Raw genomic sequence first — 16,565 nt, forward strand, 5'->3', positions numbered from 1 at the left:
ACAGCCGAAACACGTGTGTTGGCCACAGAATAAAATAATAGAGTTGAATAGAGTGGAATCTCCATCAGCTGACTTTCAAAATATAAAAAGCCCATCTGGTGACAAGTTATTATACTAAAAAAGGCGGTACATTTAAACAGAACATCTACAAATAAGCAGTTACAACAGCAGTGGTTAAAAAATATGTTAAATAATGAAACTTTGTATCCTTGCAGATAACAAGAATTTATATATTAATTATTTAAGTAAAATCACTAATCATCTAAGAAAATAATAGAAAATTTTATTTTAGAATTTACGATTGGTTTTCAATTATAACACTATGTCGCCGATGCTTCGGAGAATGAACCCGTAAATTATATTGCTGTGAAAAAAACACTTTTATTCTTAACGCTGTGAAAAAAGCACGTCTTTTATAAATAATGTGAAAAAATCCGCATAATTGAATGGCCGTAATAAAAAACATATTTTAGTAAACACTGCGAAAAGAAACCCTTTTTCAGAAACGCCGTGAGGAAAAAGTTTACTCGTGAAAACGCCATGAAAAAAAAATATTTTTTGTGAAAACGACGTGAAAAAAAACCTTATTCATTAAAAATATTGTGATGAGTTATTAAGTCGCTCATTACGAATCTGAAGTCAGAAGTTCGAAATTTTAAATTAAAGATGGCGGATTCAAGATGGCGATTTCAAAATGTTGAAAAAAAGACAGCGATTTAAACACTTTGAATAAAGAGATATATGAGCTTGAAACTTTTTACTCGGAGGTTTTTAGTATAGCTATTACGAAATTGAAGTCAGAATTTGGAAATATTTCAATTCAAGATAGCAGATTCAAGATGGCAGTTTCAAAATTTTGAAAAAAATATAAATAACCTTCAAAATCTATACTCAGGGGTTTTTGTGGTTGGTGGTTACGATCGCTGACCTACGAACAGTTCCAGGAACGTTCGCGGAACGTTCCGTGCTATTAGGGAACTAAATAACCTTGAACTTGCCGAGTCTCGATCATGACATTTGACATTCATGACGGCCGGAAATGAGTTTCGCAGTATACCCCTCCCCCCTCGACCCCAAAATGGAGTCTGTAATAAATTTAATTTTAAACGATTTTAAATGATTGTTATTTTTAAAGGATTTAAGTACATAATTCTTGAGAACTACAATTTTTCAGCTTTAAATAAAGTTTCGATTCGTTTTATTTTCAACATTTCGTAGTAGAAATTTTGTAGATTTAATTTTTCAGATGTAAGATTCTTTAATTTTGAACGATTCTGAAGAAAAATTCCATTTTAGACGTTCATGATCGAGTTCAAATTTATTTAAATTCAAAAGTTTATCTTTTTCAATTATTCAAATTTGAACGGTTTCAAATCAAAATCATTCAACTTCATGAAATTTTAAATAATACAATTTTCAAAGTTTTTATCTGAAATTATTCTATTTGGAAAATTTTGAAATTGACCTATTCTACAAAATTTTATTGAATTTTATTCAGCGTTCAATATTAGGTGAATCGAATTGAAACTCAACATTTCTCTTCACAATTTGCCATAAAATGTGAATAAAACAATAGAATTCAAGTATCACCCCCATAAGTTTGTTTTATAGGATCCCAAAAAGACCCACAAATGAAAAATGGGGTTAGCGAGTTTTTGGCGCTAATTATTATTTTTGTGGTTTTTTTAATAAAAATGGTTTATAATACATAAAATACTAATTTCCACTAATAATTAGTTCTTTATATAAATTGTCTACACAATTTATTATTGTTTTTAGCAATTTTTTCTTAGATTATTTAGATAATTATTTTAGATAATTTTCCGAATTTTTCAACTAATTATCAACTTTTCAATTACATCAAACCAATAATGAATTAAATTTAACATAAATAATTGTTTACATAATTTATTATTATTTATCACAATATGCTCTTAGTATATTGCTATAGAAAGTTGTAATTTTTTTTACAATTTTTCACTTTTGATCTACTTTTCAATTATTGTAAGGTATTAATTAATGCTATTTAACTAGATAGTTGCGGGTTTTTCTGAAATTATTAATATTTTGTCCACTTTTTACTTAATAGGGTAATAATGAGTGCAAGTTAACAAACATAGTTATTTAAACAATTGATTATTATTACTTATTGAAAAATATTTAACAAATATAAGGGACAAGCTAGAAAGTTGTGGTTTTTCTAACATTTTTTACTTTGCTTTGACTTTCTAGTTATGAACAAATAATAAATGGACATCAAAAAGAATTATTTTGTAAGAAGTATTGTATTGTTTTCAAAACGTATTATTTTATTCATATTCATATATTTTTTAGTACTACTAATATCCGTACATAGAATTTTCAAATGAAGAAAAAAGTGTTTTCAAAAAAGTTCCAAATGGGCTGACTTTTTATGTTTATCGTGCTGAAAAACTAAAATTCTACAGACAGACACACAGGCACACATTCGTAAAAACCTGTTTTTGGTTGGGTCAAATTTGACATATATCTAATACCCCAAGTGTAAATTGCCGAAACTGAATACACGGCCCAGTGTTGGTCCAATTTTGTCAGATAAAGGTTGCCTAACGATATTGGCCCAATATCGGCATTTTAATCGGCCCAGTGCTGAGCCAGTGCTGGCAGCCTATGTTGGCTATTTATATTTGCCGATTCTCCACCGATGCTTTATCCAGCATCGGCACTTTATTGCGCCAAGTCTCACTTTTAGCACCTAAAAAACAAATCTTACACGAAAGATAAAATTTTTTTATTGAAAAATTGTCAACGTTCAGAATGAAATGTCTAAGTTCTGTCATTAAAAAATTTTTAATGTTTCTGAAAAATTACATTTCCTGTCATTGCAAAAAGTTGTAAAGTAGTCTACAACGAAAAAAACGAAATATGACGCGAAGAAAAATTGTAATCGATTTAAATTATTTATTTGAAAATTATTGTATTGATATTCCTGTTAACAGTTCGTTTATTTTACATTTACCTAACGCCGCATAATAATAAATAATTAGAAAAAAAAGAGCTTAAAATTTGGTACTTTAACTTTTCTGAACTGTACCTTATGTGAGGATGGCCTATTCACAGAGTTTCAACTTGTCGGTTTAGCGCAATGGTCAGCACTCCCGACAGCTAGGTGATAGATTTAGGTAAATACGGTAGATGTAGATTCGATACCCCGTAGTGTGTTAGAAATTTTATTTGTAATATAATGTTCAAAACGTAATGTATGTAAGTCAATCTAAACATCACCAATTAATATTTATATTCAAAGTACTCGCAATCAATTAATTTTTTGTTTTTAAATAACTTTTTTTGTCATATTTTTAGACTATAGCAGTAGTAGTTTAAATTAACTAAAATTTTTTAATGAAATTCCAATTCTTGAAATTATAAATAATATTCGAACGATATGCAGTCATATAATGATGAATGGATAAAGCAGATGCGTCCTAAGAAAAATTCAATGATTTTTTAGCAGATTTCGAATTAACTCCGGCATCCAGGTTGGTCCGGTATTGGTATTCAGTGTTGGGCCGACAATGGCAGCCAAACCTTAGCTGCCAAGTGCAGGCCATAGTTATCATTCCGTCATTGGCGCGATAAGGGCAACCGAACTTCGGCAATATTTTTGCCGACTATGGGCCAATGCTGGGCCGTATGTGAATTCGCACTTGGGACCTTCTCTGATGAGAATGTAAAAAGAGCATTTATACTTTTTGTGGATACAAATACATTTTCGGGCGACATTCATAAGAATAAAAAATAAATCCCATGCATTTTTGGACCTCCGAAATATACATCTCTTTCCCTCAAATTTGCAATGAGCTAAATGTCTGCCCAGTAACTTTATTATGTAATAAATTATATTTTTATTTGTTTTGCATAAAAATCTGCTTCATTTTTAGTTCATAAAGCGAAAACGTGCAATCCCCATGATGTTTTTATGTTTATAAATTTTAAGTCTTTGGAATTACAGTTATTAGGTAATTGCCAATATTTGGTTGGTGAGAAAATAAATCACAACATTTCAAAAGTGGCGCGGGAAAGCACAACACCACCACTGTGCCTTCAGACCCCCCGAGGGGGGGGGGGGGTCATTCTCGGCTGTCATCGACTCGTTTGAACTTGTCGTCTTTTCGTTGTCAAAATGGGGAGTGCCAGAATCTGTGGTTAGGTTTCATTTGAGCTAGATAAGTGTGTTAATTCTATCATTGTACGTTTTGTAATCGCTTTCATCGTAACTATGGATCCTGCTGTCTTCCCTGAGGAAATCTGGATTGAAATCTTATTATACTGTGATGTACCTGATATTATCGCTTTCGGAAGCACCTGCAAATACCTGCGAAAAACTTCGGATAATGATTACTTATGGTGAGTGTAGGTTATGTCTCGTGACATTTTTCACGCACTTAGCCATTAAACACTTTAATTGCGCATTAAGAATCAACCTTGTACAAACTGCTAAGTTCTTAAGCTTATTCTAGAATCCTCATTGATTTTTATGTTAAAAGTCTGCGAAGACTTGCCTTAAATTTTTGTAGCGATATTGGGCAATGATTATTTAACAATAAGTCATGTATGTTTAAAAATTAAATTTGGATTGGAACTAATTTATATATTCCATAAATGTCACTTTTTTGTTCCCTGGTAAAAATTTCTAAAAGGAAATTTCGAATAGGTTTTGTATGATTTTCTTTACGAGATCTGCATCCAAAGGTTCCCGTTGCTACCAAAAATGTTGACAAATTTTGATTGAAATTGGATGGAGATTTTTGAAAGAAATTGAAACAATTAGATACAGGGTGGGCACATCTCAGAGAAAAATTGAAGAAATCCGGCAAAAAACAGGGAGTTTTGTTGGTCGGGGAGCACTAGGATTTTGGAACAAAAAATGGCAAAAGTCAGGGAATTTCCTTATGAAGCATTTTAAGTAACTGTCACCAATAATCTGGGCTGCAGCAGAGTCACTTTTAATCAATTTTTTTCTGAAATCACTTCACTATTTAAAAAATTCCAAAGAATCTTCAAAAATTTCCAAACATTTCAAGGATGTTCAATGGATTTTAAATAATTTAGGGTATTTAAAAAGATTGCAAGGAATGTTTAATAGCTTTTCTAGGATTTCATTAATGTTAATGGATTTTATACTATTCTAATGTATTTCAACGAATTTATTCATAAGAATGAAGAGATTTCAAGATTTTCAAATATTTAATGATATTTTAAAAGCTTCTAACGAATTTGCAATTCACTTCAATAATTTGAAGTGATTCTAAAGAATTTGAAATATATTAGGGTATTTAAAAAATTCCAGTTAATTTTTAAGAGTTTTACAAAATTGCAAGGATGTTCATTTAGGTATTTTCACTTTAACCATCAGCTAACTTCAGTTCGTTGAAAGCCAAGGGGAAAACAATGGACCAAATGCATTGAACAAAACTTTATTTCTGCAATATATTTGTAATTAATAATAATTATTACTATTTATTTTTAATAGATTTCAATAATTTGAAATATTTTAGAGTATTTAAAAAGATTCTAAGGATTTTTAAACAGAATTTCTACGATCTCATTGATTTTAAGGGATTTTAAAACCTCTCAAGGTATTTTTATCAATTTTGCAGTTTCAGGAAGTATAAGATTTTATGTAATTTCACAGCATTTTATACTATTATAATGGATTTCAAAGAATGTATTCAAAAGAATTAAAGGATATCGTAGGATTTCAAAGTTTTAAAAATTCTTTAAGGTTTTATCAAAGGTTTTAGGATATTCTAAAGTATTCCAACGAATTTTCAAACGGTGTCAATAATTTGAAAGGACTTTTAAGATGTTTAAGATCTAACAAAATTTAAAGGGATTTTATCTGGGGATATTTTTAATAGATTTCAATAGTTTGAAATGATTTCAAAGAATTTGAAATATTTTAGGGTATTTAAAAAGATTCTAAGGATTTTTAAACAGAATTTCTAAAATCTCATTGATTTTAAGGGATTTTAAAACATCTCAAGGTATTTTTATCAATTTTGCAGATTCAGGAAGTATAAGATTTTATGTAATTTCACAGCATTTTATACTATTATAATGGATTTCAAAGAATGTATTCAAAAGAATTAAAGGATATCGTAGGATTTCAAAGTTTTTAAAATACTTTAAGGTTTTATCAAAGATTTTAGGATATTCTAAAATATTCCAACGAATTTTCAAACGGTGTCAATAATTTGAAAGGATTTTTAAGATGTTTAAGATTTAAAAAAATTTAAAGGGATTCTATCTGGGGATATTTTCAATAGATTTCAATAATTTGAAATGATTTCAAAGAATTTGAAATATTTTAGGGAATTTAAAAAGGTTCTAAGGATTTTAAAACAGAATTTCTAAGATCTCATTGATTGTACGGGATTTTGAAAAATCTCAAGATTTTTTAATAAATTTTGCAGAATTTCAGGAAATATCATAAGTATGATATTGTTTGATATTTCCAAAGATTCCATCTAATTTTGAATTTATTTCAATAATTTGAAAGGATTTTAAAGAATTTTAAAGATGTTCGGGTATTTTCAAAAATTCCAGCGAATTTTTAATAGCTTTAAAAAAACTTAATAGGGTGTACAAATTTTCAAACATTTTAAGGTGTCCCCGAACATATTAACAATTTTTAAAGATTTTAGGATACTTTGACAAATTCCAACGAATTTTAAATTGGTTTTAATAATTTGAAGAGATTTCAAAGCGGCGTCAATTCTTGGAAGGGATATTGAAGGGTTTCACTGTCTTTATAATATCTTAGGGTATTTTTAATAAATTTCAATAGTTTAAAGTATTTTTAAAAACTTTAAAAAATGCCAAGGGATTTATAAATAATTAAGGGTATTTTAAAAGATTCCGAGGAAATTTTCATTTTATTCTATAACTTGCAGTAGTTTCAAAGGATTTTAAATATTTTAGATATTTAAAAAAATTCCAAGGTATTTTCAAGATTTTATAAAATTTTAAGAAATTTCAATGATTTTAAGGGATTTGAAAACATTTTCAAGCGTCAACAAGGAACTTTTTAAAATTTCAGAAGGTTTGATGGAATGTTAATATATCTTTAGGTATTTTAAAAAAGTATCCAAGATTTCTGGAAATATCATTAAATATTATAGAATCTCACGGGATTTTATAATATTTTAATAATAATTCTTATTAATATATCCTGAAATCTTTTAAATTCTCTTGAATTCTTCAAATTTCATTCAATTCTACTCAATTTAATGGAATAAAAAAAATGTAAATATTGTTTAATTCACCTTGAGGTCTTTTAAACTCACCTTGAATTCTTTCATAGGTACCATACTTCATAAAGTCCTTTTGAATTCCGTTCAGTTAAAAAAAAAGAATTCCAAACTTACTGAATTCAATTAGTTTTAAAAAGTTTTTAAATTGATTTCTAATCACTTGGATTTTGTTTAAATTCACCTGAAATTTTCATGAATTTAAAATTTTTCAATTTTAATTTATAATTAACTCTAATTTCACTGAAATCATTTAATTTTTTTTCAATTCATTTGAATTCAACTTGAATTGTTTTGAAGTCTTAAGAATCGAATTATTTTGAATTATTTTAAATTAAAAAAAACATGAGTCAAATTGTTTATTCACATTATTGAGTTTTAGTCCTTTTGCTCACTTTTTGTGTTTAAATACGTCATTTATTAGATTTTTTCAAATAAATTAGAATTTTGGTCTTTAAATATTAATGGCTAAGAAAAATGAAAAGTTAGTCAGGGGTCATTCACAAAATACGTGATACATGGGGGGGGGGGGGGGGGGGGCTGCCGAAGTATCATCCTCCATGTAAAGACCAATGAAAAAAGTATCACGCAGGGGGAAAAGGTATTTTGTGAATGGCTTCTCAGGTAAAAATCAAAGAATTTAAAAAATAGAGGTTTGTGGCAACCCTGTGAATAGCTTCGGAAAGAACTTTCTATAAGAAATGTCTACCAGGGTTGTCTATGATCATAAATTAGAAATAGATATTTTATTTATGAGCGAATTCTCTCTTTTTCAGGAAAATGAAATGGTTGCAGTTGCTGTCAAAAGTACAATTTAGATTCCCAGACATTAAATGTCTGCAGCTGCTTGGTGTAAGTTTTAAAGCGACATGCTACAGGCTGCATATGGTCCTCACACTAGGAGAAGCTTTTCCTTTTCCAAAATGCTGCCACTGTAGTGGTTACACATGTCAGAGAAACTGTGTGGAGAGCTCTAGTGCTAAAGTAGTCTTAGAAATTGGCAACAAATTCACCTGGGTAATCACCCCACAGATTGGTTTAAAGAGGCACTTTTCGATGTTCGGCATTCCCAAATACAATGACGAAATGCACGCCGAACAAACACAGTTACAAAATAATATTCCGAGTTGTAGTGGTCGAGCCAAGGACAGCAAATCGCTGGCGAAAACGCTCAAGTTCATGAAACTCTCGGAATTAACTATCACGACCAAAATGCCACGACCGAGTGGACCTTTTTGCGTCTTTTGTAATTCGCTGAAACTATATCGAGAGAAAAGGAGATTGGCTACACATCCGAATGATGCCTCTTATACTCATTCCAATCCAGTCGATCAGAAATTAGTCAATGGGTACTGCACTGATGCAGTTGATGTATTGGGAATTCCGAATGTGGATGTAGTTTGTCCGGCAGAAGCTTTGCTTTGTGATGGATCTTTTTCGGTACTAAAAATTTATATTGATCATCTGTTCCATCAAATGGGACTAACAACAACGCTTCGGAAACCGAACGCGGTACTCATGTTCTGCGAACCTCTGGCCATGCATCCCTCACTTAGGAAACAGTTGCTTCACTATTTGTTTCAGGAAGTCAAAGTTGCCAGGTAAGAGAATCAACATTATATTCAGTGTGTCTACCAGACTGAGTAATCGTAAAAACCGGGAAAGACCTTTGGCTCGAATTTTTGTTAAAAAATCACAATTCTCACTTAGAATAGGGAATTCTCTAAAAGAAATACAATTCTGGAACAGTGCATTTTTAAAAAGAATTGTCATTCTGAGGTGGGACAAAAGAGTTCAATAAAGAATTATAATTCTGATTTTGAGACATCGAATTTTCTAAAAGCTTCATAATTCTAAACTCGGACGAGGAATAAATTACAATTATCCTAACTTGGAATAGGAAATTTTCGAAAAGAATTATAATTCACAGTTACGACATGGAATTTCAGTAAAGAAATATCATTTTTAATAGCGCCTCTAATGAAACTTTGACTTTCGATACCTGTAGAGCGGGTTGAAACAAGGTGTTTGCACCCCTAGGGTTTAAACATTTTGTTTCAACTATAAGGTACACAGGTAGGTGGGTAGAAAGGTAGGGTCTACAGGTACTGTGTTACATATCCTAGTAATGCATATTATTTTTCATAGCAGGACGAAAAAAAAAGAAACATAATGGTAAAGGGTATAAAATTAGAAGAGAAGGATCGACAAAGGATTGATGCTAGGGTAAAAATAGAGGAAGTGCGAAATGTAGGAAAGGAAGAGAGAAGAGGGGAGCTAATGGTAGTGGTAAAACTAAAGAAATGGGCACATAAGAGGGAGGTGGTGAGAAATAAGAGGTTGTTATATGGAAGCCCGGAGAGAATAGAGGATGATTTGACATGGGTAGAAAGAAAGATACAGTATAAAACAAAGAAAATAGCAGAAGACAAAAGAAAAAAAGGGAAAGATAACATGAGTTAAGTATGGGAGAATACAGATGGATGGAGTATGGTGAGATTGGGGCGAAGAAAGGGAAGAGAGTAAGAAATTTGCTGTCGGGGAACTAGGAGAGGAAGGAACGGGAGATAGGAATATAAGAAATAGCAAGAAGCAAAAAGAGACGATAAACGAAAGTATGGAAGAATGGAAGATATGTTATGGAATATAGCAGGATGGGAGAGAAATGATAAGGAGTTTATGAGAAATTTGACACAATCGGATGTAGTAATATTGATAGAGACGCGGATAGATGAAAAGGGGGGGAAAGAGTAAGGGGAAGGTTACCAAGAAGTTACATATGGCAAGTTCAAAATGTAAAGGGAAAGAATAAAAAGGGCAGAGCAATGGGAGGAATGGTGATGGGAGTAAGAAACGAATGTATAACAAGGAAAGATAAGAAAGAGAGGAAAAAACAAAAAGAAGGATTAATAGTAGAAGTGGTAAAGATGGGAGGAGAGAAGTGGAAGTTAGTAGGAGTTTATGTGAACGGTGATATGCAGGAGAAAGTAGAGGAGATGAAAGAAATAATTGAAGAAAATATTGAAGAGAATACGCTTATAATAGGCGGAGATTTCAATGCGAGAACACGAGACAGAGGAGAAAGGGAATGGGGAGAAGAGAGAGGACGAAAATCCAAAGATAAAGTACGGAATGGAGAAGGAAAGAAATTGTTAAAGAGCTTGGAGACGTTAGGGTGGTTTATCTTCAATGGAAATATAGAGGGTGATGAGGAAGGAGAATATACACGCACAGGAGAAAGGGGAACGGTAATTGATTATGTGACAGTGGATGATGACATAAGAGAGAAAGTCAAGAAACTTGAGGTAGGTGATTATATTGATTCGGATCACTTTATCTTAATAGTGACATTAGAGGGAGAAAAAGTAATAGAATAGAGAATAAAAAGGGAGCAAAGGTAAAAAGTATAGGAAAAGCAGATTGGTCAAGGCAAGGAAAAGAACAGTTTAGAGAAAATGTCAGATGTATCAAAATGGGCGAGGGAAATGTGGACGAGGAGATGGAAAAAATGGTGGGAGAAATAAAAAGAGGATTCGAGTGAACAAACAAAAATGAAGTTAGTAAAGGAGGGAATAGAAGTGGATGGGATGAGGATTGTAAAGAGAAAAAAAGGAGGTCAGAAAGTAATTAAGAAATTTAAGAAAAGAAAAAAGTAATGGGAAAGAATATAGGAGAAAAAAGAAAGAGTATACTAAGTTGTGTGATCAAAAGAAAGAGGAAGAGAATAAGAGGTTTGAGGAAGAGGCGAAGAAGAATAGGACGGAAGAAGAGGTATGGAAGGTAGTAAATAGAGAAAGAAAAAGAGTAAATCAAGATATTGAAATGGTAGAATCGAAAAAATATTTTTTGGATTTGCTAGGAGGATTAGAGAGAAAAGTTAGGAAGGGAGAAAAATATGGAAGAGAAAGACACGAGGAAGAGGACATAACAAGGGGAGAACTAGTCAAGGTGTTAGGAACAATGAAGGTTGGAAAGGCACTTGGTATAGATGAGATTCCAAATGAAGTATGGAAATATGGAGGGACGGAACTAGAGGAATGGGCATGGATAATGTGTAATTGAGTATGGGATATATATGTAACGATTTTGTCGGAGAGATTGAAAAAAGAAGTAGAGGAAAAAAAGATAGAGCCCCCGAATCAGACAGAGTTTAGAAAAGGAATGGAGGGATGGACAACATATATTTTCTGAACTATCTAGTAAATAAGAAAATTAAAAGGGAAAATGGGGCAATGATAGCAATGTTCGTGGAATTAAAGGCGGCGTTTGACACATTAGATCCGAGGCGAAATAGCAAAAGTTAAGGTAAAAAAGGGGATAAGTGAGGGATTAATAAAGAGAGTATCGGAAATTTGTAGAGAGACAAAAAGCAGAGTAAAGGTAGGAGAGCAAATAGGAGATAGTTTCTGGTTGGTGAGAGGAGCGAGGCAAGGAGGTCCTCTGAGCCTACTTTTATTTAATATATTAATATCAGACTTGGAAGAAGAAATGAGGAGAAAAGGTTAGGGAGGAGTTAGGATAGGGAAGGAAAGATATATACATTGGCATACGCAGACGTCATAGTGTTAATGGCAGAGGACGAATAAGGAATGGTGGGCTTAATTACAGGATTAGAGAAATACTTAGATGGAAAAACCTGAATTTAAATGTAGAAAAGACAATGATAATGAGGTTTTAAAAAAGGAGGGAGAATGAAGAAAGAATGGACGGGCAGATGGAAGGGAATAAAGTTAGAAGTAAGAGTCTAAATATTTGGGATATATCTTGCAAACGAATGGAGATCATAAAGCTCATATAAGGGAAAAGATAAAAAACAGCAGGGGTAATGAAACAGATATGGGGAATAGGAAAAAGAAGGTTAAAAAAAATTGGAGAATGAGAATGTGGTTATTTGATACACTGGTATGACCGGTCTTAGATTATGAGAGTGGAAAGAAAGGAAAGATATTGAGAGTTTACAAGAAATGTATGTAAGGTGGACACTAGGGGCAGACTGGAGGACACCAGGATATACGGTGATAGAAAAAGCGCAACGGGATAAATCAAGTATTAAAGCGGGAAAGAGGGCATGTAAATTTGAGACGAAGCTTAGAGAGGGAAAGGGAGGAGAGTTAGCGAGAAAGTTTGATGGGTGTAGAAGAGAGGAGAGGAAGGATGATAGAATTAACGAGATGGGAAGAAGAAAGGAGGGAGTTTTTTAATGCTAGAAACATAAAAGACGGGACTGGAGTAAACTATAAAGAATTGAAAAAAATGAGAGGGAAAGGTAATTAATAGAAAGATGGGGGATGATTGAGGAATAAAAATACAATAAATTGTATAACATAATAAAAAAGGAAGGAGTACCAAAGTATTTAGAAAAGGGATGGGGAGAGAGAAGTTGGACAATAATAGCAATATTTAGATTGGGAAAGAGGTAAAGGGGGGCGATTTATTGGGAAAAAGAAGAGAACAGAAAATGTAGAATATGTAAATGGGAGGAAGAAACATGGGAGCATATATGGAAAGGATGTAGGAGAGGAATGGAAGATAAAGGAATGAAAGAATGCATGTGAAAAAATGGCAAATTAGATGTATAAAAAAGTTAAAGAAAAAGGAAACGTAAGTCGCTTAGATTAGAAGCGTAAAGATTGTAACTAATGTTTATGTATTAGTATAAGTAGACTAAGATGCGGTTGCGTTCTCATTCTCTCTCTCTCTCCCTTGCGCTCTCGCTTTCTTTCGCTCGCTCACTCGTTTGCTAATAAATCCTAAATTGCGCTATCACAGGAAATAGAGATGAGGACTTAGATATAAGACTTTATGTAAATAATTGTATATAGTAAGGATAAAATGAAGAATATATAATAATTATAGTTGAGACTTTGGGACAGGATATTTCCATAAAGAATTACAATTTTAATTGGAAAAGGAAATGTTTCACATGGAATGGGAATTCTGTAAAAGAATTTTTCTTCGGATTAAGAAGAGCGGAATATAAAAAAATCTCTGTTTCGAGCCAGAATTATAATTCCTTCAACAAATTCTTCGTTCCAAATCAGAATTGTAATTCTTATGACTAAAAATTATCTGATTTTTCACCTAAAAATTATACCTAATTCTTTTACAAAATTCTATTCTAAATCAGAAATTTTTGAACTCTTTTAAAATGGCCGGGAAAAATTATGGATTGACTAAACTATGGACGGAACAAAAAATGTTTAAAATTAAATCGTTCCAAATTTGGAAAAGTAGACGCGTCTAAATCTCCAAAATTGATTCCCTCTTTTTCCTTATTTTGTCTGCAATAAAGTTTACTAGGCCAAAAATCATAAATTTTCATTTAAAATTATCATTTTATTTATTATTTAAAATTGCTAATATTATTTTTTTCCTAGTGTACATAATATGACAAAATTTTCGAAGACCGTGCAAGCTTTCACTACTTTGATTTTTCTATGACAAAATCTAATTTTCATAGACATAAACCAGATTGAGAAGATTTTAGTTACGTCCGTCCGGTCGTACGAATAAATACTTTTTTTAGGGACAATTTGAGGACGAGAATATTAATATTAACGATTTCGGCAAACTATAAGAATTATGCATTTTTAAAGTTATTTTCGTACCGTGAATCCTCATGATACTGATTAATCTATTTAATATTTTACACTCGATATAAGGGACCCAAAAGTAAACTTTTTAGAGCCAGGTTGTTTGTGATTTCCAATTTTTGTCGACCCACCCTATTAATCATCGGTGATATAATTGGGAATTTATTTAACTTTGCATCTAATTAATAATAATTTTCAGGGTATGCTTAGTTCCAAAACCGTTGGCAGCATGTGCGATGTTGGATATAGAAACGTGTGTTGTGATAGACAGCGGAGCTCTAAGTACAACTGTAGCGGTTGTAATCGGTGGAAGAGTAGTTCCTCATCGATGGAAACTACTTCCCGTAGGGGGTTGGCACGTCGCGTGTCATTTAAAAAATGCACTTTACTGGCAGGCAAAGGAGTATCACCAAATTCCAATATCGTTCCTAGACTACATGGCCGTTAAAGAAAAATGCAGGCTTAATTACAGGGACGAGAATGAGGAAAGGAAAATGAGGGAAAATGACAAGAAGATGAAAGATAATGATAGAAAGATGAAGAAAGAGAACATAAAATTCAAGGTCGATACATATGCGGATTACAAACAATTCTGGGTGAGTTTTTGTTACTTCAAAAACAGGATGGCCGCAGAACCTTAACTTTCGAAATTCCCTGACTTTCCTGAGTAAATTTTCATTCTTCTAGCCATTAATATTATTATAATTACCAATATTCTAATCTTATAACATTTATAATATAGAATCTGTTATAATTAGAATACGACAATTTTAAGTATAAATTTATAAAATTTTATTTATCTTTCTTTTAAATTTTAAGCAATTTAAAAGAATTCGATGAAACGACCCCACATAAAACAACTGGAAAAATCATTCCGTCAAATTGGCTGAAACTTTGACAAAATGATGTTCTGGGCCCCATAGCTCGGAATCTAGTCATAGAATCTTTAAATGCTACTGGAAACTTTTGTTCGGCATGCCGAGAACATCATTTTCTCAAAGTTTCAGCCAATTAATAAGAGTTTTAGGTGAATTTAAACAAATTAATAAAAATTCAAGTGAGTCAATCCACAAAGAAAAAAATAAAGCAATTAAAAAATATGGAACAATTAATTTCATTCAGTAACTTTTAAAGAAGTTTAGACAAATTCAAGAAGACTTGAAAGAATTTGATCAAATGTCTCAGAATACAAGGCGAGGTTGAAAGACTTCAGGCTGAATTAAACAAAAACTCCATACGAAAAAATTCCATACGAAATCCCTCGCTCCTTGTAACTAGATTCGTTGAGACCCATTAAAATATTATAAAACCCCATGAAATTATATGGAATCTGATATTTCGTAAAATCCTGGAAAATTTGTTGAAAGACCTTGAGAGCTTTTAAAGTCCTAAAAAATAATTGACACCTTAAAAATCTGATAAAATCCATTGGAAACTTTAGAAATATCCTAAAACCTTATATCTCATATAAAAACATTACATGTCTTAAGACATTGTTTTACACCTAATAAAATTTTGTTTTGATTTTTTTAAATAATTCAAAACCTTGGAAACCCCTTGAAATTTCGTAAAACCATTGAAGAGGATACAATAGGATACAAGATGATTCTCAATCAGTTAAAAATTAAAGAATCTCGAGATTTTAACGTTAAAAATTACACTATTTCAATTTGAAGGCCTAGTAGTTAAAGAAATACAAACGCCCAATTGAAACTTTATAAACTATTTTCATTTAAAAAATAACTTCGAAATAATATATTTATAATTAAGAGCTTTTATTAAATTTTAAATGTTTTTTCAATCTACAATTTGAAAATTTGAAAGTTTTCCATTAAGAAAAAGAAAAATCCTTAATATTTATAAATATTTGACTGTTCATTCAAAATCAATAATGATTAACACAAATTTCGAAACAAATAAAAAAAATTGAACTTTATAAGTTACAATTTTAAATTCTCTACCAGCAGAATTTTAATTTTTTAAAGTAAAATTGTTGAATTTTGATGTATAAATAAGTATTAAACACCTATTATTCCTATTAAAAATTCGAGTAAGGTGAAGATTAAAAATTCTGAAAAAGTTTGAAACATTTTTAATTTCGAAAAAAATGTCAAACAACATGTACATTTTTTAATATTCAGAAATAAAAGTTGGAAGCTTTTCAAGGATTTCTAAACTGCTTAAAATTAAAATAATTTCACTTCTCATTGAAGAAGTTAGTGTTTAGTTTAAAAAATGTTATCGTTTGATTTTTAATGTTAATTGTTTAAAATGATTTGCAGCTCAGTTTTTATTACTTCAAATAAATACCAGGAAAAAACCGGAAATTTTTTTCTCTGCTTGAAACGGCCACTCTGCTTGAGATCTTTTAATAGATCCCTTAGAATCATTGAAATTTTTAGAAATCTCATAAAATCCCTTAGGATCTTCAAGGTCCTATCAAATCTGTCCTTATCTTCTGAAATTCTTTAAACCCCCATGAAAGTTTTTGTTCATCCTTTATAATCCTTGGATATTCTTTGAAAATTTTCTATTTTCTTGAAAATGTTACCTGGGAATTTTTTTAAATACCTTAAATTACCTTTAAAAAAAGCCTTTGAAATCTCTTTAAATATTTACAATCAATTGGAAATTTCTGGGAATCTTTTTAAATACCCTAAAATATTTAAAATCCTTTGAA

At 31.2% G+C, this 16,565-nt stretch overlaps 1 protein-coding gene across 1 annotated transcript in view; it reads left to right on the top strand.

Annotated features, from left to right (window-relative positions):
* The first annotated feature begins 4,144 nt into the window (after positions 1–4,144).
* LOC117169477 (actin-related protein 6-like) overlaps positions 4,145–16,565 on the top strand; it is an 18,547-nt gene continuing 6,126 nt past the window's right edge. Inside the window, exons 1-3 of the mRNA XM_033355881.1 lie at positions 4,145–4,386; positions 8,069–8,893; positions 14,085–14,481. Coding sequence (XP_033211772.1) covers positions 4,259–4,386; positions 8,069–8,893; positions 14,085–14,481 — 1,350 coding nt within the window. The 5' untranslated portion in view covers positions 4,145–4,258. The remainder of the gene's footprint in view (positions 4,387–8,068; positions 8,894–14,084; positions 14,482–16,565) is intronic.

This window comes from Belonocnema kinseyi, chromosome 3 (genome assembly GCF_010883055.1).
Source record: "Belonocnema kinseyi isolate 2016_QV_RU_SX_M_011 chromosome 3, B_treatae_v1, whole genome shotgun sequence".
Taxonomy (NCBI): domain Eukaryota; kingdom Metazoa; phylum Arthropoda; class Insecta; order Hymenoptera; family Cynipidae; genus Belonocnema; species Belonocnema kinseyi.